Source organism: Archocentrus centrarchus, chromosome 14, assembly GCF_007364275.1.
Source record: "Archocentrus centrarchus isolate MPI-CPG fArcCen1 chromosome 14, fArcCen1, whole genome shotgun sequence".
Taxonomy (NCBI): domain Eukaryota; kingdom Metazoa; phylum Chordata; class Actinopteri; order Cichliformes; family Cichlidae; genus Archocentrus; species Archocentrus centrarchus.
In genome coordinates this window covers 37,966,393-37,993,870 of record NC_044359.1, presented here as the reverse complement: position 1 = coordinate 37,993,870, position 27,478 = coordinate 37,966,393, and the positions used below count along the sequence as shown (strand labels likewise).

Here is a 27,478-nt window from a genome sequence, read left to right as displayed (position 1 = left end):
GCATTCCAGAATCATCAGCAAGAATTTATATTATGTGCTGTTGTTTTTAAGAGCGCATGGAGACAGCAAATAAGCAGCTTGCTGCTAAGGAGTGTGACGGCTCAGAGGACAACCGTAAAACCATCTCCCAGCTTCTGGCACAGAGTAAGTGCAACACACACACACACACACAACAAGCCTCAAATCAACAACCCACACTATCTTTCTGAGGAATGATAGTTATTATTTCTCATATAACACCTGTCAAAAGGGGGGGGGGGGGTAAAAATGCATGTTTTAGAGGATGCTGTGCATTAATGTAAACTCACTCTGTTTTCTGACCTGGTTGAAGCAACCTGGCAACTATCCAGACAATAATTCAGTGAACTTATTCAATATCTGGACAGTTTTATTGTTTGACAGAATATGTAAGACACACAACTGTTTTACTTAGGTAAGCTTCTTAAATAATTTCATGTGAACAATTCATGTCTTCTTTACCTTACCGTCCAATTAAGTCGCACCAGCCAAAAAATGCATAATAAAGAAGATAAAAACATATATAAGTCGCACTGGACTATAAGTCGCATTTTTGGGGGAAATTTATTTGATAAAATCCAAGACCAAGAACAGACAGTTCATCTTGAAAGGCAATTTAGAATAATAATGGATTAAAGGCCTTTCTGAATCCTGACAGGATGGTTTTGGTTGTCGATGAAGCCCACGCTTTGTTGATCCATCCAATGACTTCCAGGAAAGTTGGGTGGCACATTCTCCCAGTTGAAGCTGTGCTCTCCATCCATAATCCCACAAGACTGCCTTAAAGCTCCGGTTCACGGAGATGTCAAGTGGCTGGAGTATTTTGGTTAATGTGTTAATAATTTCACATATAAGTCGCTCCGGAGTATAAGTTGCACCCCCGGCCAAACTATGAAAAAAAGTGCAACTTATACTCCGGAAAATACGGTAATTATGTAGACATAACAAACAAAACATAACTTAAAGTATGTTCCTCCTCACTGATACATCAATGCTCTGGGGCTGCAGATGAAGATGAGCCTTCCTGGCTAAATCTGTAAAATACATATATATCATCATATATGAAGTTAATGTATAATGTCCCTTGATCAATTCGTTTCACGCTCTACTTTATCAATGTAATGTCTGTTATTGATGCCTGACCTTTTCTGCGAGGGGGTCTTACTGCAGTTCTCCATCCATCCATCCATTCGCTTATCCTTTTTCAGGGTCACGGGGGGGCTGGAGCCTATCCCAGCTGTCATAGGGCGAGAGGCAGGGTACACCCTGAACAGGTCGCCAGCCTGTCACAGGGCCAAGACAGAGAGACAAATAACCTTTCACACTCACACTTATGCTCTCATTCGTACCTATGGGCGAATGAGAGCGTGAACCTAACCCCAGTAAGTGCATGTCTTTGGAATGTGGGAGGAAACCCACGCAAGCACACTCCACACAGAGAGAGGGAGAGAGGTGGAATCGAACCCAGGCCTTCCAGATGGTAATCTAACTGTGAGGCAGCAGTGCTAACCACTGCACCACCTTACTGCAGTTCTGTCTGCCTTAATTGAGGATTAATTGAGGATTAGTAAATGATTTAATAATTGATCAACATATTCATTCTTCCTTAGAGAGACGTGGTTACAGCAGGATAAATGTGCTACTTTGAATTAATCAACAGCCCGAGTCATACTAAGTGAAGCACAGGTCAAGGAGGAGGAGTAGCAGCAATTTTCCACTTCACCTTATTAATCAGCCAAAGACCCAGACAGAGATTGAATTCATTTGAAGGCCTGACTCTTGTACACCCTTAATGAAAAACTCATAAACCAGTTTTTGTCCCTGTCTCCTCTGCATCTGTGTTCTTGTGTCCGTTTTGTCCTTTTGTCATGTTCCTGACCTCCTGTGTCTTTGTATTGAGTTTTATTCCCAGTGTGGTGTCTAGTGTGCGTCTCTGTCCTGTGTCTGTGTCTGTCTTTAGTTTCCTCTGTCTGCCAGTCCCTCGTGTTAAGTCTGCGTATACCTTGTTAGGTGTGTCCTGTTTTATTTTGATGGTCCCATGTTCTCTGTACTTTGTGTTTAGTTTTACGTCCTCTGTGTTATTACTTTCATTTGTTTCGCCTGCTGATCCCTGTTGTTTCCACTTGCCCTGATTACCTGATGTATATTTAAACCCTCAGTTTTCTTCTGTTCATTGTTGCGTCATCTTCAGTGTTTCCCCTTTCCTGTTGTGTGTTTCCCAGTTTAGTTTTTCCCTGGTTCTCCCAGGCTTGTTTTTGTGTTTTTCAGCCTTGGTTGAGATTTTGTTGTGTTTTGAGTTTTTGCTTATTTATCCTGTGAGCCGCCAGCAACTAAACCTGTTAGAGTTTAGCTCCAGTTTCAGTGTCCTGCATTTGGGTCCTACCCTTCCCACCACACAGCCTAACTGTGACCATTTTTTTTGTTATCTGTTGTTCACTTGGCCTTTACTCAGAGTTCCGTTTTGATTTCTCAGACTTTTTATCTGATTTAGTGCTCAGTTCAGATAAAATAATTACAGTGAGTGATTTTAACATCCTTGTAGATGGTCTCTGGAGCTTGAAAAAGGCAACTGGACTTCTTTAAGTTTCTTGAAGATGTTTCACCTCTTATCAGAAAGCTGCCTTCAGTTTTAAAAACAAATGGTGACGAGTCCCAGGTATTTAAACCCTAGTGGGGGTTGTCTTCAGGAAGTGACATGTGCCAAGGTATGCAAATTATTACTGATTTTGGGTGAAAATAATGTGGGACTTTGCCCCACTCTGGCTCAGTGGTAGGCAGGATGTGGAACCAAAGATGCAGGACTCAAGAGTCGGACTCTAACACACACCTTTATTTCTGGATTCTCACCAAACACGTGGAGCTTGGGGAGCAAATGTAAATATTAAAACTCAGTAGACACAAGGAACACAGAACAGGAGGCCACACTACCATGAGGGACAACGCAAGAGAGAACTAAGGGAAAAGCAGACAATGTACAGGTGCAGGTCATAAATTTTTTTTTTTTTTCTTGCTCCAGCCTCTGACGGGGACGGTCGCATTCTATCTCTCTCCCTGCCCTCCCTATCTTTCCTGCTTGCTGCTTGCTGTGAGAGCGTCTCTTGCACACTGTTCGAATAAGAATAAGATTGAGAGCAATATGGATTTGGCAAACTGGGCCTTCAAGACCATTGATCGAATTTTTTCCACTATGAGATCTGGGAAAGGGGAGCCTGCGTGTCCGAGTGGAACAGACCCGGTTGGATACGTCATCGACTCTTGGAGCTCGTGGAGACCTGTGTGCTTCTCGGCCCTCGAGGTGGAAGACGTGGAAGACGCTTACATATTTAGCTATCTGGTAGCGGTATCTTTTCTGTTTGGGCTTGGAGGATACCTGATTTACCGAGAAATCAAGAAAACCTGGACGGCAGTTCGACATCTGCAGAGGCTGCCGACCCAGGTGGATGGGCTGACCAGAATGGTACAGACTCAGACTCAAAGCCTGATGAACCTGAGCCGTAGACTTGGGGAGTAGCAGGTGAGAGGGGTTCGATCTGGAGATAAGGTACGGTTCTGCACAGTGAGGACGGTAACTAATGAATTTGGATTATTGGATTTATTGAATGGTTTCCCAGTGAGACTGAAGGCTGTTGAAAAAAACAAGCAGCCTGTTCCAAAACAACATCTGCATTATCAGAATTCGGCTCCCTAGCCGGCCTTGGCTGGCAATCATATCTCTCCAGAGCTATGTGTGACGGCCGCCCTCCCCCTCAGCCCTCTCTGTGATTTGTGAAGCTGGATCTGGTGTACCAAGGCTGCTGATGAACTTCCATCACTATCAGCAAACTGTTTGCCTGGGAGCTGGTATCTGGGCTCCACAATGCCCCCACCCTCTCGTCTCCGTCTGCATCCCCTCCTGACCCTGACCCTACCCACCATACTGCTATCCCGGCTTTATATGTGCAATATGCTTTTTGCTGAGGTGTTTTTTGGAACCTCGTAAGGTGTTCTTTATGAACACAGTATGAGATGATTTTTTTGAACCTAACTATCCCAATGTATCTCTTTCTGTCTCTCTGCTAAAGGTAGCGCCGTTGTGAAAAGGTTGCATGACCTCAGACATCTGTCCCCCCCTGTCTGTGTTATGTTTATGTTTGGATGGATGTTCTGTTAACTGCAATTTCCCCATTTGTGGGACTAATAAAGGCATTCTTGATTCTTGATTCTTGATTAGATTTGGCACTGTGTGCAGGTGAATAATCAGGCCCCATTTTATCTCAAAGACCTCATAGTACCATATCACCCCAACAGAGCACTTCTCTCTCAGACTGCTGGCTTACTTGTGGTTCCTAGGATACTTAAGAGTAGAATGGGAGGCAGAGCCTTCAGCTTTCAGGCCCCTCTTCTGTGGAACCAGCTCCCAGCTTGGATTCAGGAGACAGACACCCTCTCTATTTTTAAGATTAGGCTTAAAACTTTCCTTTATGATCAAGCTTATAGTTAGGGCTGGATCAGGTGACCCTGAACCATCCCTTAGTTATGCTGCTATAGGCCTAGTCTGCTGGGGGGTTCACATTATTATTGTAGGATCTTTACCTACAATATAAAGCACCTTGAGGCAAGTGTTGTGATTTGGTGCTACATATATATAAAATTGAATGGAGTTAAACTGAATTGAATTGAATTTGTTTTTCTCATGTTACTTGGTTGAAAAGTAGAGAAAAGTTTAGCTTTTCAAATGGCAGTCATACACCAACCAATCACATCATGTTAGGAATTTATTTTGAGAGAGCTGAAGCAGAAGAAAATCAATGGATGGATGGAAACCAGCCCTGTTTTGAGTAAAGTGGTACTGACAGAAGTATATTTACTATTTAGTTAACTGACAGTCATTAGGTATTAGGTGAATTAAGTGTTTATGCCATATCTGCACTTCAGGTCTGCTGTAGCGACAGGGATGCCACAAGTTTGGGCTGTTTTCATCTATGAGTTGAAATGTAATATGGTTAATTTATGGTGTACATAAAATCAACCATCTGCAAAATAAGGAGGAAAATGTATAGTACTTGTATGTGTTCATATTGTTCTGTGTGTATTCAGACAAAGAAACACTGCGTGAGAAGGAGAAGCTGGAGATGGAACTCAATGCGCTACGATCGACCACAGAGGACCAGAGAAGGCACATCGAGATCAGAGACCAGGCACTGAACAATGCCCAGGCCAAAGTGGTCAAATTAGAGGAGGAGGTATGAAACTTACTGTATCCCTTGTTTTTTAATTACACTGTTCTGCTTTTGCTACCTTTACCAGAACATCTTTATTCTGATTAAATAAAAAAGCCACTTTGGCTTATGCTTATTTGTTTAATGCAATAAGTGGACGTCATTACATAGAAGCAGACTCTAGTATAGTTCCTTGATTTAATAGGTATTCTTGGTGACAAAGGCCTGCAAATGTAACCAATTAGTTTTTGAATATGTTCCAGTAGCTGCAATTTCAGCAGTGTAAAAAAAGACTCAACATCAGAACCAACCATAAAACCATTTTCTGCATCACTAATTGAATGTATCCAAATTCCAGTTACTTCCAGTTTGTGCTGCTGTAACTTTACAGCTGGGCTTCATTTGTTGGCTCTAGTAAGGTATATTAAAAAGCTCCATATAAAACATGTCTTCAGAAGAGAGTCTGTGACGCCTACTGTAGCTAAACAAAAGAACAGGTGAAAAAGTGGGACTTCTGATTTCAAACAGAAACACTGAACATAATCTTCTCCAGACCAGGTAATGCTCGCAGTGATCACCTAATGGGTCTTCACCCAAACTGTGGTCAAGGTCACATTTGACCTTGCTATTAACGTAAGAGTTTCAGTAGTGGTACATTTTTGCGTGTGCAAAATTCTAAAAATAAAGAATTTCATGAAATGCCAAATAATGTGTTAGCTTAAAATATCCCTTTGCCACCACCTTCTAACAGGATACAAAGTGCATACCACTACATGAATAGAAGGTGATTGTAATGATTTCATTGGCTATGACCATGTAGGAAGTGGTCCTATTGGTTGACTCCCACATTAGGATCCTGGCCGGGGCCTTTGTATCACCATTTGCTAACATGAGTAAATGGCCACTGCCATGAGGTGCTGATGCATTCACGTATTTCATGCTTTTTATGACCGTGGTTACTCCTGACCATGTAGTCAGAATATTCCTGACCTTGGACACTTCCATTTGGTGGTGAACAAGAATCATTTGTCTTGGATATGAATTCTCTTTAGTTTGTGCAATACAGCCAATCAATGACAAGAAAACTCATCACTCTCTTTCTGTACTATACACACTAAATAAACCTTTTCATGGATACTTACATTTTATTTAGTTTATTGAACAGCAACAATGAATGGAGGGCACCCAGATTACATGCTATGAACATGAGAAGAATCATTCATATTTGTTTGGAGATTTAATAATATTGTAATAATAGCTACTGAGCATAACTATGCATGGATTGAGACTTAAAATATTGTGTTTTGCAATGCTTTAATGTGTGTGCAGCTGAAGAAGAAGCAGGTTTACGTGGAGAAGGTAGAGCGAATGCAGCAGGCTCTGGCTCAGCTCCAAGCAGCCTGCGAGAAGCGAGAACAGCTTGAACACCGACTTCGTACAAGGCTGGAGAGAGAGCTGGAGTCTCTGCGTATGCAACAGGTAAGACCAGATGTGTTGGCTCACTATCACCAAAAAACCCTGCTTATATCTTTCTTATGACTTTATTATACGGGGTGGCTGTAGCTCAGTAGGTAGAGCAGGTCACCTACTGATCAGAAGGTCAGCGGTTCGATTCCTGGCTACTCCAGGCTACATGCCAATGTATCCTTGGGCAAGATACTTAACCCCAAGTTGCTCTCCGACCGTTCCATCGGAGTGTGAATGTGTGTGGATGTTATATAATTAAAAAGCACTTAGCTTAGTTAACATGGAAGTGCTTGTATGAATGGGTGTGCATGGGTAAATGTAAGAAACGTGTTGTATAAGTGCTTTGAGTGCTCTGACTGAGTAGAAAAGCGCTATATAAGAACTAGTCCATTTACCATTTACCATTTATGACTTAGGTGTATATAGGTGTATGCAGTTATTAATAGTGAAGTGAACCCTTTGCATGTATCAGTTCTAAGACAGAACAAATGCCCTGTTAAGTTTAACAGGTATTTTACTGATGACTTCTTAACACTTTACTGTGCTTTTCACAGCTATGGATTGTTACATGTTGAGGATGAAAACGAAAGAAAAAAAGACCAAAAAGAAGCTTTTAGTCAACTGTTTAATTTACTTGAATATCAACAAAAATCCAGAAAAAAACGCATCACATAAAAGTTAAACATTTATTTGCAAGTCATTGAATGAAATGTGTATTTGAGACTCCACAACCCAACAAGAACTCTGGCCTGCCGGGTTGATACTCCTGATCTCAGCTCATTATGTATATAAAGCACACCTGTCCATGCAATCAAGTTCTTCCATTCCAACCTCTCCACCAACATGGGCCAGACCAAAGAGCTTTCAGAGGATATCAGCGCACAAGACTGTAGACCTGCAAAAAGCTGGAATGGGCTACAAGACCATCAGCAAGAAGCCTGGTGAGAAGGTCAGTCTGGAGCTCCATACTAGATCTTCTCTCATGAGATGAGGATGATCATGAGACACTACACGGGAGGAGCTTGTTAATGATCTGAAGGCAGCTGGGACCACAGTCACCAAGACCACCATTGGTAACACTACGCCAGGGAGCCTCAAATCCAGGCCTCGAGGTCTGGTGTCCTGCAGGTATCAGATGTGTCCCTGATCCAACACACCTGAATCAAATGGCTGAATTACCTCCTCAGTATGCAGTCAAGTTCTCCAGAGTCCTGCTAATGACTTCTATATTTGACTCAGGTGTGTTGATGCAGAGACACATCTAAAACCTGCAGGACACCGGCCCTCGAGGCCTGGATTTGAGGCTCCCTGCTCTACGCCATAATGGAGTGTAATCTTGTGCCACTTCTGTGGCACCCCTGCTCAAGAAGGCACATGTACTGGCCAGTCTTAAGTTTGCCAGTGAACATCCAAATGATTCAGAGAAGACCTGAATCCTCCACCTGGGAAACCAGTGACTGAGCTGTCCCTATGCTCTTTTATTGGTATGGGCTTTATGGACAGTCAAGTAGAGATATATGAGTCGCTGTCCAGTGTCAGAGGAGGAGGTGCAGCTATACACATCCTGCCAACCCTCACAGCTCTGTTTGTCTTGGGCCTCAACCCATCCAGTGTGCACAAAGTTAAAGAGACACAGCTGCAGCAGCACATAAGCAGCCTGCAGAAAATATGGTTAGTTGAAGGCAGTCTTTAGAGAGTGGTGGCCCATGACCTCAGGATCCTGACTGTACCTTTGAAGTGATTTAAAAAATGCGGTGATGTTCCTCAAAGTGGCGGTTTACTTCCCAGCAGGTCACAGATATCATCAGTCTGTACAGCAGTAGTGCTGTAGGACTTGGATCAGCTGGAGTACAAGTTTCAGTACATCTACTTCAGAATAGGTATCAGACAGGTGGAGATGGTGAAGTGCCAGCTGTTCTGTTTCTGTCTGGATGAGGTCTGCTGCAGACATACTTTTTTGGAGTAATGGGGCCTCGAAACCCTGGACAAAGAAAGAGCAGATGACCGTAATCAACCCCAAACTGGACAGCATCATTAATGATGGCCAGGACACCTTCTACACGCGTGTTGCCTAGGCGTCGGCAGAGGAGTATGATGTAAAAAAACTGGCAGCAAGGGAGGAAGAGGAGCTGCAGCAGGGCAGGATACCTGATAATGATGGTGAAGAAGATGAGGATGCAGGAGGAAAAGGTGGAAGTCCCATACATCTAAACCATCCATGAAAACGTAATATTGTGGTTGTTCTCGTGAACTGAAAGCCTTCCACTGGGGAGCTGATTTATGTAAGTGGCTTCATCAGGTTCTGAGATATGATGAGGTGTGAGACAGTGGGTCAGCTGTCGGAAAAATGGCTTCCATATAATGTTTTTGTCAAACTGTCAATAAGATTTTTGACTTTCCTTAGTTGATGTCATGAATTAAATTCGTTTGGGGTGGCTGTAGCTCAGGAGGTAGAGCAGGTAATCGGCAGGTTGGTGATTTGGTCCATGGCTGCTCGAGTCGTATTCTTGGGAAAGACACTGAACCCAGGGTTTAATCCCGGGACCCGGGATTCCCGGGAAATGCGATCAGAACCATATCCCGTTTCCCGGGAAACGTTAAGACGGGTTTAACTTCGAGTGTTTCTTTTCCTCGTTTGCAGCCGCTTACTAACAATCATGAATTAGGATACGGGCCTAATGTGTGAAGAAATTATCATGAAATAGATTGCTTTAACATATTTCGCTTTTAAAATGGAGTTGAGTCAAATGTATATTTTTTAGGCTATAAGGATTGGCCAGTTTTTCAATAGACGATTCACAGCGAACCTACTTTAACCCTCAGACACGGCGTTATAAATTTGCTGTTGCCAGAATGGCAATGACCAAGTCGTAGTGCATTACTCAAGGCCCTGTGTTATGTCATATTATAGTGTAGTACGGTAGTTAACTTTTCAATGACTATTAAAGCGTTCCACTGGTGGAACGGTGTGCACGACAGCGTGGCTGAGCCTTTATCAATGCTGTGGAGATGAACCGTATTGTTTTGCACCAGCAGTTGTAAAATATCTTGGTATAATTCCATGAACAATGCAGGAATATTTGAATTATATTTGTTAAGGGAGTGTTGAGGAACGATACAACACCGCATAGCTCGAGCACTCAAATGCCGAGATGCAGGTTTTATTGCATTAATCAAGCCAACGTTGCCCCCTACTGGGCATAACAGGACATAGCTGGAAAGCTACCTCTACAATATCAAAATAGGTTAAGCCCGACACAGGCTACAGAAGGGCTAATTAAAATAAAAAAACTTTTTCCCGGGGTTCCCGGTAAATGGCTCATCTTTTCCCAGGATTTGATTCATGTCATTTTTGGGAAAAATATTAAACCCTACTCCTGATGTGTTCATCAGTGTGGTTGTGTGGGTGAATGTTAGATAGAAAGCACTTAGATGGTGCTGAAAGTAGAGTAGAAAGGCGCTATAAAGAACCAATCCATTTACCATCCTTTTGCCAGCCTCCAGACCGCAATCTTATGGATAATCTGTGGAGGGAGCTGAAGCTTCCAGTTACCAAGCAGCAGCCAGGAAACCTAAAGAGAGTTTCTGTAAAGAGGAGTGGGCCACAATCCCTCCTGAGATGTGTGCAGACCTGATGACCGACTACAAGAAATGTCTTACTGCTGTGCTCACCAACAAAGTGTTTCTCCACCAAGTACTGAGTCATGTTCTGCTTGGGGAGTAAATACTTATTTTGTTCAATGACATGCAAATCAATTTATAACTTTTATGTACTGTGTTTTTTCTGGATTTGTGGTTGATATTCTGTATCTCTCCATTAAAATTAAACTACTGTAAAAATTAGAGACTGTTCATTTCTTTGGAAGTGAGCAAACTTACAAATTCAGCAGGAGATCAAATAATTATTTCCCCCACTAAATACATGTGCATATATATATATATATCCCTTCCAGCGTCAGGGAGGCTCTCAAACCAGTGGTGCGATCTCATCAGAATACAACACCACAGCCCTAATGGAGCACCTGAGGGAAAAGGAGGAGCGGATTCTAGCTCTGGAGGCTGACATGACCAAGTGGGAGCAGAAATACTTGGAGGAAAGTGTAATGAGGCAGTTTGCCCTGGATGCTGCTGCATCTGTTGCTACACAGAGGTACATTGCAAATTTTTTAGGTGTTTTTTTTCATACACTGATGTCTTATTGCTTGTTGCAGTTGTTAGGATCTTGAAGCAGTAGAGGTTTAGTCCAAACCAGAAGATTTTCCCAATAATATCTAATCTAGTGTTACTTTGAAATAAGAGTTCAGACACTAACACTTAGTTTATGCTTACTGTCTTCACCTTTGCACAACTGATGTCACATCTACTGGTGTAGTTTCAGCTGGTCGTGCACTTCTCGACATTTATAACCTAGTGTGCAGGGCAGCCCCACCAGCTGGCCTGCACCTGAGAAATAGTGTTGCAGCTTGATTTCAGGGTTTGCCTCATGTGACAGATATCAAGCTACAGGTGACTGTCCCTCATTCCACCACAGATTTCAGTGTGGAGTTTAGGGACCAGTATAATATAGCTTTCAAGGACACGTGGCTTACTGGACAAGACTGGGATTTGTTAATTGACTGGTTTAGATTACCTTATCATGTGGACCAAAAGGCAAGACAGGAGTCAGGCCACTCTAGATGGCTTCCATTCAGATGCTTAGTTGGCTAATGGACTTAACTAGGGCCCGAGCACTGACTGTGAGATGGTCCTATGGTTCCATTTATTATTATTACTTTGTCGAATGAATCATCCTTGGGAAAGATACTGATACTCAGATGCATTCATCAGAGTGTGAATGTTATGCCGCGTTTCCATTAGTACCTACTCAGCGAGGCTCAACTCGGCACGGTCTGTTGCCATTTCCATTAGTACCTCGTACCAGGCACTTTTTTAGTACCCAGTCAGCCGCTGATTGGCCAGGGAGTGTCATCACTAGTTGAGCCATGACAGCAACTCCTTCCACCGAATCAACCGCACCATTTTTAAAACGCAACAGCAAGAAACTGGAGGCACGCAAACCACGGGGAGGCTTGGTTGAATGCCTAAACCGACAGTTTGCAGCGGTGGTTTTGCAACAAGAGAGCCATCAGAAACCTGCACGCAGCACACATATTATAACCCTATACTGCCGGGCGATCACTGCCAAAGCACCCGTTACCTGCCTCTATTAGTTGTGAACATCTGGTTAACATCGAGCACTGAGACGGCTGATTGAAGGAACTTTGCATTATGCAAAGTTTTAGAAGTGCAGTTTCTGAAAGCTGCGAAACTGCACTTCACACCCAATGTAGGGTTATTATAGTAATTGTTGCCAGAAGTAAGCAAACAGCGCACTATTGAAGTACACTGAGCCAATTACAACATGCTCGGCAGTATAGGGTTAATACTTAACAATGATAACCTTTATCCATTAAAACATTGTACAGGGGACTTATGCATGATGATGATAGTAAACTGGCCTTAGTATGTTAGCTTGGATCTATCTCATCCATTTCTGTGTTGTGAGTCACATACAAATTATGTTAAGAGACTATTGCCCTCGTTGCTATATCGACTCCACCCACAATGAGGTTGTCCTCAGTTGCAGTGGAAACAAAACAAGACCGTGGCGAGTCACGTCGACCGGCGCTGAGTAATGGAAACGCCACATTAGACATTAGAAGTGTCCAAATTCCGCATCCTTCGAAGGCCGCATTTGTAGGCCGATTAGGTCACAGCGAGGCAATAACCAGAGGCTGGCCTACCATATTCCATGATTCATTGCGCATCAAAACTCAAACGCGACAATGGTGGAGGAGAGCGGCCAAACACTTTTAAATATGACTTTCTGTGACACAAAATAATCTTTTAAGATGTTTTCAGGCGAGAATGTAAATGTGTAAACCTCAAACATCTACTCGTTTTATCAAGATATCGCTTAATTGCAAAAGTGCGCCGACGTTTTCAGAGCTGTCCGTTGCCGCTGCTCTACCACTTCGCCTCGCTAGCTGTCAGCTGACCGGGCGATCGAGGCTCACTATACCCCGAGAGAACGCCCGACTGCCTGCACATCGTTTTCAACCCCCCGCTGGCTTTCGCCGCTGAGTGGAAGTTAAACACAGATATAACTCACTCAGAGGATCTCTAACGGCTGATGTTTGGTTTTTTCAGTGTTTCATTTGTTCCTCAGCAAATCAGTTTGACTGAATTTAAAGTTAAGCATCATAACTGGATAGTTTTATTTAACTTTAATGTCTTAGAGAGCTGTTTATATATTTGGGAAATAATTATTCACTCAGCTGTATTCCATGATGTTGAAATGTGTTACACTTGTTTTAACAGCTTATTTTGAATTAAAGCTGCCATTAAATAAACCACAAAAAAGAGCAAAAGTTCGGCTCCATTATAACAGCTGCTTTTCCACAGAGATATGGTCAGGTGAGGGCAGGTGACGCTGATAATGAAGGCTGGATGTCCAATTTCAGCGTCTGTGTTCTTCGTGGGCTTCGAAAGACCTGGTCTACATAGACTGGGTCTACACAGACATGCATTGGCTAAACCAAGTGATGCAATCTGAAAGTGCTGGTTGAGGCACCTTTTCAATCTGTCTGTTTTATTAAACTGGAGATAGCAGGAATTGATGTCTCCTCTCCATCACCAAGGCTTTCCTTCTGTTGCATTCCAACTCCTCTACATCACACATGTTGGCTAAGGTGATCAGCAAGATAAAACATATCTGTTAAGATGATAAATCATAGAGGAATTTGCTTTTTTACTTGCTAATGCTACACACATGTGCATGTGTACCATAACATGTAAACCATAAATGATCTCACAGCAGCAGTGAATGCAGAGGCAGGAGCAACTTGTCTGGCACACTGGTCTCCTCTCTTTTCTCCTCCTTTTAATACTGGCAAAGAGAAACTACCAGTTGTAGTCAGTCATGATCACTAACAAGAATTTAATGAGCCTTGACCTCCTCAACTTAAAAGACATTGTACAATCTTCAGCACCACTTATTTAAAGATTTAGGTGAAAGTTTGTAAATATTTGAGCCTGTATGTACAGGTGCTGGTCCTAAAATTAGAATATCATGAAAAAGTTGATTTATTTCAGTAATTCCATTCAAAGGTGAAACTTGTATATTATATTCATTCATTACACACAGACTGATATATTTCAAATGTTTGTTTCTTTTAATTTTGATGATTATAACTGACAACTAATGAAAACCCCAAATTCAGTATCTCAGAAAATTAGAATATTGTGAAAAGGTTCAATATTGAAGACACCTGGTGCCACACTCTAATCAGCTAATTAACTCCAAACACCTGCAAAGGCCTTTAAATGCTCTCTCAGTCTAGTTCTGTAGGCTACACAATCATGGGGAAGACTGCTGAGTGACAGTTGTCCAAAAGACCTTTGACACTTTGCACAAGGAGGGCAAGACACAAAGGTCATTGCTAAAGAGGCTGCTGTTCACAGAGCTCTGTGTCCAAGCACATTAATAGAGAGGCGAAGGGAAGGAAAAGATGTGGTAGAAAAAAGTGTACAACAATAGAGATAACTGCACCCTGGAGAGGATTGTGGAACCAAAGCCATTCAAAAATGTGGGGGAGATTCACAAAGAGTGGACTGCAGCTGGAGTCAGAGCTTCAAGAACCACCAGCACAGACGTATGCAGACATGGTTTCAGCTGTCTCAGTCCTCGTGTCGAGCCGCTGTTGAACCAGAGACGGCATCAGAAGCATCTCGCCTGGACAAAAAGGACTGGACTGCTGCTGAGTGCTCCAAAGTTATGTCCTCTGATCAAAGTCAATGTTGCATTTCCTTTGGAAATCAAGGTCCCAGAGTCTGGAGGAAGAGAGGAGAGGCACAGAGTCCACGCTGGCTGAGGTCCAGTGTAAAGTTTCCACAGTCAGTGATGGTTTGGGGTGCCGTGTCATCAGCTGGTGTTGGTCCACTGTGTTTTCTGAGGTCCAAGATCAACGCAGCCATCTACCAGGAAGTTTTAGAGCACTTCATGCTTCCTGCTGCTGACCAACTTTATGGAGATGCAGATTTCATTTTCCAACAGGACTTGGCACCTGCACACAGTGCCAAAGCTACCAGTACCTGCTTTAAGGACCATGGTATCCCTGTTCTTCATTGGCCAGCAAACTCACCTGACCTTTAACCCCATAGAAAATCTGTGGGCTATTGTGAAGAGGAAGATGTGATACACCAGACCCACCAATTCAGAAGAGCTGAAGGCCACTATCAGAGCAACCTGGGCTCTCATAACACCTGAGCAGTGCCACAGACTGATCGACTCCATGCCACGCCGCGTTACTGCAGGAATCCAGGCAAAAGGAGCCCAACTAAGTACTGAGTGCTGAACATGTTCATACTTTTCATGTTCAACATTTCTAAAAATTCTTTTTTGTATTAAGTAATATTCTGATGTTCTAAGATACTGAATGTTAGGTTAATTGGCTATTCTAAATTGCCCATAGGTGTGGGTGAGAGTATGAATGTGAGTGTGAAAGGTTGTTTGTCTCTTTGTGTTAGCCCTGTGACAGGCTGGCGACCTGTTCAGGGTGTACCCTGCCTCTCGCCCTATGACAGCTGCGATAGGCTCCAGCCTCCCCCTGCGACCCTGAACAGGGTAAGCGGAAGCGAATGGATGGATGGATACTGAATGTATGTATGATTTTGACCTGTGTGGATTAGAGAAAATCCAAAAAAAATTCAATTCTTATACTTCATTTTTTTTTTAAAATAAACCTCCTAGATAGATAGTATAGTACAAAGTATTGCAGTATGAAAGCTCTTTCTTTGTGGCAGTGGAGTCGAATCAGTCTGTTAGAGAGCATGCTCCACTGTCTACCACATCGACACATGCTATTCCCAGGATAGGCACGGGTCATGTACCTATCCTCTTCCAGCTAAAGCCAGTCCCCCTCTCTGTTCTTATTCACATTCAGAAGCAGATGATTTCTCCCAGACTAGTCCACAAAGTCATCCACTACTGCTCTGTACTCTGTTAAATAGTGTCCATCGCTTTTACATCTAACCAGTGCAAAATCATCAGCGTAAGGACATGACCCGGAGTTGTATTTAAAGTCTGAGGAATAAAAGGTGAGCAGGAATGGACTCAGCACAGTCCCTTGTGGAGCTCCTGTACTGCACATCACCAAATTAGACAGATTGTTGTCAGCATTATCAGTGTTGCTGGTGAAGCTAAACAATTCCCCCTGTTGAAATCAGATAGATTAAGCCCTAAAAATATGGGTGAATAAATCTAAGAAAAAAATAAAAGTCAGCAGCATGTGAATGGGCTGCTGTGCACATAGGTTTGAGCTTCAAAACATTTTCACTCGCTGACTTTGTAAACACACTGCATTTATTGCACTTAATAAACAGTGAATACCTTGAAATGTAGTATACTTGTACAATGTCTTTAAAATAAAAAATTACATTAAAAATAGAATACAACACAAATAATAAATAATTGATCATGACTAATTATACTAAGGGATCATTCACAATTATCGACATTTTCCAAAGCATACAAATTGTACGCCCGGGGGGGTGGTGGTGGTGGTGGGGGGGGTGTTAACAGCCAACGTACACTTTACAAGTAGTTAGAAAATGTTGGTAAATTGAGCGCTGCCGCCTGACCACCAATGCCTGAGGCATCCCCTCTCGTTCACCTGTACACCACATGGCCTCCGGTCTGGTGGATCATTTCAAAGACCTCATTGAATTCTCTAAAATAGGCCGTCATAGATTCACAAAATGCTATGCTATAGCATACGAAGGGACACAGTACGGACGCTTTTTGGGGGGAAAAAGTTGCTTGGGGGGGCCTAGTGACAAACTCACTAAGTTGGCAACTGATTGCAGTTTCCATGTGACAGAAATGTTCTTTATGACTGAAAATGAATTGATATCATTCATAAGAGACAATGTTTGAGATATGCTGGACAGATTATAGGTAACAAGTCATTTACAACAATATAAATACTAGCAATAATTTTTTTTAGCAAACACAGGAAATACTTTTTAGCACAAAACTGGCTATTCAGATGACACATCACTCCACTGCCACTGTGTACAGTGTGGCAGCATGTACATTTTGTGTACATCCAGTGCAGTACACATTCACATTAAAATACAAATCAGTTTATTGCACCCTATAAATTCTAATATATAGATATATCTGTTAATTACAGGGTGCACCCTGCCTCTCACCCTATGACGGCTGGGATAGGCTCCAGCCCTCCCGCGACCCTGAAAAGGATAAGCAAAAGAGAATGGATGGATGGATTTTTATTAGTGCAACAATATAACGATTTAATAGATAGGAAAGAATTATATTTGATACCAAGATCACCAGGATGTGTATTTAATACTTCCTATTACATTAAAATACCAAAGAACCATGTGAAATTAAATGTCATGAAAAAATATCAACAATTTCTTTGTACACTTTTTTTGGGGGGGGGGGCGCGTATGCTTTGTGTGCTTTTGAAAATGTTGATAATTGTGAATGACCCCTAAGAAATAGGACCAAGTCATTTAGACCAAATAAATTTGTTCTCAGATGTGCAAAATTTATTTTCAATTAATTCCAGTCAATAATTCAGTCCAAGAACATGGAAGCTGGCCCATTACAGCCCAGAGCAAACAGAAAATATGTTCAGCTTCAGAATAAATCAGAATTATTCACACCAACACAGCAAATACTGGTCATACTGGCAGCAAATACTGGTCATACTGGCAGCAAATACTGGTCATACTGGCAACAAATACTGGTCATACTGGCAGCAAATACTGGTCATACTGGCAGCAAATACTGGTCATACTGGCAACAAATACTGGTCATACTGGCAACAAATACTGGTCATACTGGCAGGGCTGCGGTGTTTGAACTTCAGCTGGTTGAACTGATTGGTTGTGTTGCCGGATGGTGCAGACACCACCATGAAGCAAATTTTTGTTCATTTATGTGTTAATTACCATGTGATCGTGTCCCAGTGCTTTATATGTGGTTCTGGCTGACAGAAACAAATGAAAGGATGAGACTTTTTTCCCACCTGGATCCTCAATCTGTGGTCATGAGTCCTTATATTAATACTATGATTATTATTCATTATGTTAAGATGACAATTGTTATTCTCGCACTGATAAATTCAAAAAGTAAAAAAGTAATCGGAAATGCACAGGAGGAATCAGGGATGCTGAACAGATCAATCACAATCATCGCGGGCTGTGTCGACCCGACACATTACATTTCCTGGGAGGTGCATGTCAGGTTATGATGTAGATTTCCCGATTGGGTCGGGTCACAATCACAAGGTAACAATGCACCTTGCACACGCATAGGTGGTGGCAGTGTCACTGGCCACTTATGTAGGTTATGTTGTAGGCCCCACAAAGACTCAACGCTGAAGCACAAATCAGCAATAAGACTATACTTGGAGAGCTTAAAGTGACAAAATAATTTTAATAATTGGTTTTTGTCGATTACACTGATTTGTGAGCCAAAATTGAAATTTGATCAGTTGCACAGCCCTATTTTCCATGGGTCCAGTGGAGTGAGATGAAGGGAGAGAGTTTTTAAAATGAGCCACTGGAGTGAGACAGAGTCTGGGATCGTGCTGGCTGTGCTGGAAGCACATTTATCAGAACTGGATATGTGACTGTTTAAACTAAGTATGCAATCTGGCAGAATGTTGAGATTTGAACTGGGTATTTATGGTGAGAGGATGATGAATAACAGCTTGCACTCTAAGCACCTCTCCTAACAACACAGACACCAAGAAATCACACTGAGAAGGGAAAGGGGACTCGAGGGAGGGAGAGGAGGCATGGCAGACTCGGTTGCCTGGACAGATGTCTAAACTTGCTCTGTAAAATCAGGAGAAGCCAAATGAGTGCAGTCCTTGGGCTTGGTGACATAGTTATAGGCTAGATCGTATGTTGCCAGTTAAATTTTTTGTTACATTTTTAACACTGACCAACTCTGGAAGAATCTCTGGTGTCTTCTGGGCTGTCTCCCAGGATATTGCACCCTCTGCTGGCTTGGAGGACTGCTGGGCATATGGATACTCTGCATTCCAGATAAGGAAGTGAAAATAACCAAAACCAGTTAATCACTATTGGACATAAAACTTTTAGGATTGGTTATTCTTGCTCCTCTATGCTAAAGCTTTCTGATGATACAAATATGGCTGAGCTACTAAAAGTAATAAGAACTTGAACTGCATGGTTCATCAGTTAAAAGAAGAGCAGCAGGCTAGAAAATGGTAGATATTCTGTCTTTAAGGGTCACCTGTCTGAGATGGTAAAGGATGTCAGAGAAACTATCACACACCTATTGCATAACTGGTCACACACAGAAAGTGTGTATCATTAAGGAACAAACTTTTCTCAGCTCCACACATCTTCCTGCCAAGGTTCAGTCCAGTTCAATTTTATTTATATAGCGCCAAACCCTACAATAATTACAAGCCAGCCAATATGGGAGCAATATGTTTTCTCATATATATAATATAAATTTGTTTATTATTGTTATTATGACATTCCCAGAATCTGCTGGAGCCATACTCCCAGTTTTGGGGGTCACTGCCCCGAGTGTTCCAGTTACCACGGGGACCACCTTCAACATCCTCTCTAGCGCTTCTCTGAGCCCTTGGTATTTATCAAGCTTCTCGTGTTTCTTCTTCTTGATGTCGCCATCATTTGGTATCTATCACTACGACCTCCTTCCTTTGTTTGTCCACCACTACGATGTCCGGTTGATTTAGCCATCAGAAGTTTGTCTGTCTGTATCTGGAAGTCCCACAGGATCTTAGCTCAGTCATTCTCGACCACCCATGGAGGCGTATCCCATTTTGACCTCGGGACTTCCAGGTCATACTCAGCACAGATGTTCCTGTATACTATGCCAGCCACTTGGTTATGGCATTCCATGTTTGCCCTGCCTGCTAGCATCTTACACCCTGCTGTTCTATGATGGATTGTCTCAGGGGCATCTCTGCCTCTCTGTCCTTCCATGATGGTTCCTGTTCTTCCTCCTCTTCTTTCTCAGGTTTCTGCTGCCTGAGGTACTCACTAAGCACCAGATCCTTTGTGGCCATCTTCCTGATGTATTCATGGATCTTTGCTATTTCATATCATGCTTGATGTCATCCATGTAAAGGAGGTGACTGATGTTTGCTCCATTATATAGTTGGTATCTGTAGCCAGTCTTGTTAATGACCTGGCTGAGGGTGTTCAGGCCTGTGCAGAACAGCAGTGGGGACAGAGCATCTCCTTGGTAAATCCCACACTTGATAGTGACTTTTGGGATGGGCTTGGAGTTGGCCTCTAGTGTTGTTCTCCACATTCCCACTGCATTCTTGATGAAGGCTCTTAGGATCCTGTTGATCTTATACAGTTCTAGGCATTCCAGGATCCGTGTGTGTGGCATTAAATCATAGGCTTTCTTTTAATCAATCCAAGTGGTGAACAGGTTGGTCAGTCTGGTCTTATAGTCTTGAGTGACTGCTCTACTGTATCTACTGTACTGTTTTAGGGGTGGCTGTAGCTCAGTAGGTAGAGCAGGTCACCTGCTGATCGGAAGGTCAGCGGTTCGATTCCTGGCTACTCCAGGCTACACCCCAAGTTGCTCTCCGACCGTCCTGTCGGAGTATGAATGTGTGTGAATGTTAGTTAATTAAAAGCACTTAGCTTAGTAGAAACATGGAAGTGCTTGTATGAATGTGAGTGCATGGGTAAATGTAAAACGTGTTGTGTAAGCGCTTTGAGTGCTCTGACTGAGTAGAAAAGCGCTATATAAGAGCTAGTCCATTTACCATTTACCATTTTGCTCCTCTGGTGTTACAGCCAATTCCTTTCTAGGCCCTGCTCATGTATTGGACCATGTGCCTCCTCATCTTAGCTGCTATGATGCCTGACAGGAGTTTTCATGTTGTGCTGAGGCAGGTACCTGGATGGGACTGGTCCCTTCTGGGGATCTTGCGGATTAAGACTGTCCGGCCCGTAGTCAGCCTCCAGCAGCTGGTTCATTTGTGCTGCAAGGCACCCATGGAGTGTTGTTAGCTTCTTTAGCCTGTAGGTGTGAATCATGTCAGGGCCTGGTGCTGTCCAATTCTTCATATGTGTGACTCTTTCCTGGATGTCTGCCACTGATGGTGATGGTTACTGGAGCCTGTTCAGGGAGGTTGCTGTGGTCTGTTCTTAGATCCACTAGTCACTGAGCATCGGTATTGTGTGTTACATCCTTCTCCCATATGCTCTTCCAGTATTGCTCCAGCCTTGGTGGAGGTGCTGTTCTCATAGTGTTCTCCTGCCACTGAGAGTATACCTTGGATGGTTCAGTGGAGAACACCTGGTTTATTCTCCTGGCTTCTTTCTCTCTGGTATACCTCTTTAAGCGGTTAGCCAAGGCTGTGAGTCTTGTTTCTAAGGCCTCAGGTATGGACAGCTTGTTGTACTTCTTAGACACTCCTCTCTTTATCACACCTGCAGCAAAGCTGCACCTTTGATAGCTTTCTACTTCCCTTTTTCAGTTAACCTAGTCACTAAAATAGAAAATTAATTTAGAGTCTTGCACTATAAGGATCCCAGGATGTGGATGAGCTACTTCTGAACCTTATCTGTGTTTGCAGGGATACATCTGCTACGATGATAAGCCACTCTCCTAGCAGCAGCTATGATACATCAGTGGAGGCTCGAATCCAGAAGGAAGAAGAGGAAATTCTTATGGCCAATCGACGCTGTCTGGACATGGAAAGCAGGTAAAGTAGAGGAAACGATTCTTCTACAACTGACTTGATTATGTGAAAAAATCTATGCAACAGATACTGAATGGAGCTTGAGAAATGGTGTACAGCAGGGGTCTCCAAACTTGCGGCCCACGGGCCGCATCCGGCCCCGCCGACTACCGGTCCGCAAATTGATGTCTAAAATAACATACAGTCTGGCCCATTAAGTTACTTTTTTGACATTTCGCATTTATCATCAACATCAACTACAAGTTTGTGTGCTAAAATCCACAGAACCTGCAGAGCTGTGCTGCTATTCAATTCAGTAGCTTCTCAGCTGGATGCAAAAGTTAAACATCTCAGATTTCCCAACTGTGGGCTTGTAAAAGCCACTGTGATCATGAAGTGGAAGACCAAGTCATCCGGATGACTGTGACTTTGGTGAATGGCTATGGATCCTGACCACCCTCTTCACCACTTACTTGACGTGCAGCTGAACACTTGTTTCAGCTCTGCTATCATAAGGACAGATACAGAAAAATTTTACCATTTCATACCACAATACCTGCCTTCATTAGGGCCCGAGCACAACCTGTGCGAAGGCCTCACTGTATCTGCTTTTGATTATTTAGGCAACTGAATTGCTTTTTTGAGGGCCTAAACATGCTCAAAAACTCATGAAATTTTGCACACATGTCAGGTCTGGTGAAAATTTAAGTATTTTAATGGTTTCAGGCATGGCCCTTTCAAAATGGCTCTATAGCGCCACCTTTAGTTCAATTCCCACTGCTGTGTTTCACTTACATGTATGAAATTTGGTACACATATGTAACATGTCCAGACAAACAAAAAAGACCACAGGGTCCAGTGGCCTAAACCCAAAAGGAAATTAAATGGGTGATTTTAGCGATTTCCTGCCTTCATACTTTCTCTAATAACTCAGAGGTTTTGGATGATATCAACTTCATATTTGGTTTATCTAATCTACTCACGAAGGGGAATCTAAATTTAAAAAATGGTGAGTTTTCACCAGAGGGCGTGGTCGTGATGCCACGGAGAAACTCGATCATTTGCCAGGAAATTTTCATTTGCTCTCATTCAAACCTACATTATCCAATCTGGATCAAACTTCTTCAGAAGGATGATGGTCCGCCCCGAACACATACATATGACAGTATTTAATTACAGTCACAGCACCACCTAGTGGGAACAGGAAATGTCATGTTTGACACAGGTGGTTGAGCAGAACCATCTCAAATATCCCCTGAAAAGCCTTAAGAAGTTGGCTTTACATTATTTTCAAAACTGTGAGTTTTCACCAAAGGGCAGAAAATTGTATGGAGGTCCACAGAATTAGTTTCTCTGAAATGCATGAAAACTTGATTCAACATTTTTGACATCATCCTGATCAAAAAAGTCAATCAGACCCATGCCCCATTTTGCACGTCGCAGCTGTGACCACACCCCAAACACTGCATTGGGTTTATATGGAGAGCAAAAGATATAGTTATCTTGTAAATGTGTGAAATTGGTCACGATCCAACAACCTCCGAGCGCGGCACGGCTCGAGCACGCCACAGGTCGATGTGTGCTGGGTGCGAGGGCCCGATCATTGCCGCTTGCGGCTTTAATTTTAGATTTAAGCTCCTAGTGTATCATATTTAGATTTTAATTTGAGCTCTTTACTTTTCTGTATTTTGTATTTAATCGAGTTCATTCTTCAGCATTATTTTTTTTAACTTTCTGAGCTCTTCTGTGAGGTTTGAGTGGTAAGACTACAAGAACACTATATAAATACAAGTACATTTTGTGTTTCTTTTATTGAGCTAAGTTGTTTTGCATATTTTGGCTAACAGTGTAATTTTGGGGTATAAATAAAGTATTTCTTATTTTAAAAGACAATGCATGATTTTATTTCACTGTCTGCATGGAGTGAAAGCTTGCAGAATCTCACTGCCATAAAGTAACTGTTGCTTCATTCCACCCTAATCCAGGATTAAGAATCTCCATGCGCAGATCATTGAGAAGGATGCCATGATCAAGGTACTCCATCAGCGCTCCAGGAAGGACCCCATTAAGTCTGATACACCATCTGCCATGAGGCCCTCCAAGTCCCTGATGTCCATCTCCAACACTGGCTCAGGTGGTTCTGGGTTGCTCTCTCACAGCTTGGGACTGAGTAGTTCACCAATCACGGAAGAACGTAAGGACACAAGTTGGAAGGGCAGTCTGGGTAAGAACCAGCAGTTACTACAGTTATTGCAGAGGGTTTAGCCCATGTGATTGCTGTAAGTGTAGCAGATGAAACAGTTCTGTGAGTGAGACATCAGTTGTAGCCACTGGGCTATTGGCAGTGTTTCTGAAGTGCACTTGTTCTCATGTTCCTCCAGGGGTTTTGCTGGGTCCTGAGTTTCGCACTGAGTCTCTCAGGACAGAGTCGATGTCATCATCCCCCTCCCCAGTACTTCCTTCTACACCAATGACTGCAGGCCACTCAAAGACAGGCAGCAGAGACAGCTACACACAGACCGACAAGGGTCACGGTCAGGACACCAGCAAGCCCAGCACTCCAGCCCTGCAGAGCATGACACTGCCAGCTCGCCTGTCCAGCCCCAGCCCCGTCTACATCCCTGACCGCATAGCAGGTCAGCTCACAACTCTTTGTGACAGAGAGTTACTACCCAGCTAAGGTGTATTTTACCTTAAAATTACAAGTCAGTACACATGCTGACTTGTTCCTTTTTGTGCCTTTTTGTGTATTTATATTGTGGTTTTCTACTCTTCCTAATTATGCAAAAGCTTTTTACACTACAAACCACATTCACCCATTTATGCACAAACTGATACAGGGCTTTATTCTATGCCTTTAAATGCTTTTTATCTATCACACACATACACTCACGCACCGATGAGTGTATCAGTATCTATTATAAAATGTATACTGGTCAAAAAAATTAAAGGAACACTTGCAGCAGGTCTTGCAGCAGCCTAAGCCTATGGCATCATGGGTAAGGGCCTCATCATTCAACCCAAACATTAAGCTCTATCACAAAGGAAAGTTTGGTGCCTGGTCTTAAAGCAGAGAAGCTGTCTCCCAAATCCTGGTTCCACAGAAAGGATCTGCCTTCTGTTGTACCTTTGAAAACTCAAGGAAAACAGGTTATTGACAGATACCATACTCTTAAGAGTATAAGAGAGAGTATGGGGTAATCCTGACCAGGTCTTCATGAAGCAGTAATGATTATTGTTATGCACCCAAAACATGTCTCCAGTGGAGACCTCTAAAGGTCAGTATTTGAATGAGTGCACTGTGGGTAGGCATGTCTATAGTCAAAATCAGATACTTATTCAATACTTCATGTTTATCAGATAATCAGTAGTTTACTCAGCAGACGACATAAAAATTCCACACAGGAAATGTGACATTTTGTGTGTGGGATTTTTAGCAATTCATTTGAATTCAATTACATTTTATTTATATAAAATGTAATTCACAACAGTTGCCTCAAGGAGCTTTATGTTGTAAGGTAAAGAGCCTATGATATTAGAAAGAAACTCCAACAGTCACACCTCTGCCTATGAGCAAGCAATTAGCGGAAGTGGGAAGGAAGTGGGAACAGGAAGAAAGCTCCGGCAGAATCAGGCTCAGGGAGGAGCAGCTATCCACTGCACCCGGTTGGGGGTGAGGGATAAGAGAAGTTAGTACCACACAGAGTTGCAGTTTACCTTTCATTATGTAAATCCATTCCCAAATGCTATGGCCCACCCAAACCTTCAGTTAGTACTGTAATCATCACAAAAGCAGAAAAGTATTTCCTTTGTGTTTCAATTGATTCATTTTGATCTACTAATGATTTACTTTTAGGACTTTATTCTCCATCAGCAGCTTTACTTTTCAGTGCAATTTCTTTCTAAAAAATGTAAATATAACTGATTTGTAAATTACAAAACCCTGGTCAAAAGTGTTTTAGGATCTTAAAAGAGCATTTTTATAGAAAAATCAATTTGATTTTTTCAAACTCAAAGCAATTTATCCTGCAGTAACCAAAAAGATTATCAATTTAATAATCTTATAGAACTGCATCTTATTCTGCATCTTATGCTATAGGATTGCTGTTTAAAAGATGTGAGTTTTAAAATGATGTACAGTGGGCAAATAATTATTTGATACCTTGCTGTATTTGTAAATTTACTCACTTACAAAGAAGTGAGGAGTCTCTAATTTTCATGGTAGTTTCCCTAATTTCCCTTGGTCTGGAGCTCCATGCAAGATGGAATGAGGATGAACATAGGAAAGGTGGTGGATCAGCCCAAAACTAAATGGGAGGAGCTTGTTAATGGTCCAATGGTAGGTTGGACCACAGTCACCAAGAACACCATTGGTAACACATTATGCCGTAGTGGACTGAAATCTTGCGGTGCCCTGCTCAAGAAGGCAGTGAGCATCTAAATGATTCAGAGAAGGGTTTGGGCAAAGTGCTGCGGTCAGATGAAATGAAAATCAAGCTCTTTGGAATTAACTCAACCTGCTGTGCTTGGAGACAGAGAAAAGCTGAGTATGACCCAAAGAAAACCATCCCTACCGTCAAGATCAGCGGTGGAAACATTACGCTTTGGAGCTGTTTTTCTGCTAAGGGTGCATGTCGACTTCACCACATTGAGGAGCCAATAAACGGGCCATGTAGAGTAAAATCTTGGACCAGAATCTCCTTCCCTCGAACAGAACACTGAAGATGAGTCATGGATGGGTCTTCCAGCATGACATTGACCCAAAGCATACCACTAAGACAACAAAGGAATGGCTCAGAAGAAGCACATTTAGGTCATGGAGTGGCCTAGCCAGTTTCCAGACTCCAATCACATAGGGAATATTTTGACTGGTACTGTATACAAGAGTAGTTGTAAAACAGCTCACTGATCATCTGCAGAGGAACGGTTTATTTGAAGAGTTTCAGTCAGGTTTCAGAATTCATCACAGTACAGAAACAGCATTAGTGAAGGTTACAAATGATCTTCTTACAGCCTCTGACAGTGGACTCATCTCTGTTCTTGTCCTGTTGGACCTCAGTGCAGCTTTGATACTGTTGACCATAACATTTTATTACAGGGATTAGAGCATACTATAGGTATTAAAGGTACTGCACTGCAGTGGTTTGAATCAATTTAGTTCACTTCAATTTTATTTGTATAGCGCCAAATCACAACAAACAGTTGCCTCAAGGTGATATGTTGTAAGGTAAAGGTCCTACAATAATTACACTGAAAACCCAATTGATTATTAATTCATTATTATCAGGCTGTCCTAAAAGCTCGAGGGAGAGCATCTGGTGGCCGGGCATTTGCCTGTGGTTCCCGGCCGGGCGCAGCCCAAAGAGGTTACATGGGCCCGCTCTCCTGTAGGCCCACCACCCGCAGGAGGCGTCGTAGGGGTCGTGTGCAGTGTGTGTTCGGCGGTGGCCAAGGGCGGAGGCCCTGGCGGACCAATCCCCGGCTATCGAGACTGGCTATTGGGACATGGAATGTCACCTCTCTGGTGGGGAAGGAGCCTGAGCCTGTGCGTGAGGTTGAGAGATACCAGCTAGATATAGTTGGGCTCACCTCAAAGCATGGCCTGGGCTCTGGAACCAGTCTCCTGGAGAGGGGCTAGACTCTGTTCCAGTCTGGAGTTGCCCTTGGTGAGAGGCGGTGAGCTGGGGTGGGTATTCTCGTATGCCACTGGCTTGCTGCCTGCACGTCGGAGTTTTCACTGGTGGATGAGAGGGTTGTTTCCCTGTGCCTTCGGGCCAGAGAATGGGTCCTGACTGTTGTTTGCGCTTATGCGCCGAATGACAGTTCAGAGTACCCACACTTTTTGGAGTCGCTGGGTGGGGTGCTGGAGAGTGCTCCATCCGGTGACTCCATAGTCTTGCAGGGAAACTTCAGTGCTCACGTGGGCAATGATAGTGAGACCTGGAGGGGCGTGATTGGGAGGAATGGCCTGCCTACTCTGAACCCGAATGGTGTCTTGTTATTGGACTTCTG

The 27,478-nt window shown here is 42.9% G+C and overlaps 1 protein-coding gene across 10 annotated transcripts in view; it reads left to right on the top strand.

Annotated features, from left to right (window-relative positions):
* The window catches only part of amot (angiomotin), a 69,906-nt gene that overhangs the window by 37,077 nt on the left and 5,351 nt on the right, over window positions 1-27,478 (top strand). For all 10 annotated transcript variants that reach the window (XM_030746869.1, XM_030746868.1, XM_030746866.1 and 7 more), the window contains 7 exons: window positions 52-144; window positions 5,095-5,240; window positions 6,546-6,695; window positions 10,637-10,833; window positions 21,362-21,490; window positions 23,452-23,690; window positions 23,848-24,102. In XM_030746869.1, the coding sequence (XP_030602729.1) occupies window positions 52-144; window positions 5,095-5,240; window positions 6,546-6,695; window positions 10,637-10,833; window positions 21,362-21,490; window positions 23,452-23,690; window positions 23,848-24,102 (1,209 nt within the window). The remainder of the gene's footprint in view (window positions 1-51; window positions 145-5,094; window positions 5,241-6,545; window positions 6,696-10,636; window positions 10,834-21,361; window positions 21,491-23,451; window positions 23,691-23,847; window positions 24,103-27,478) is intronic.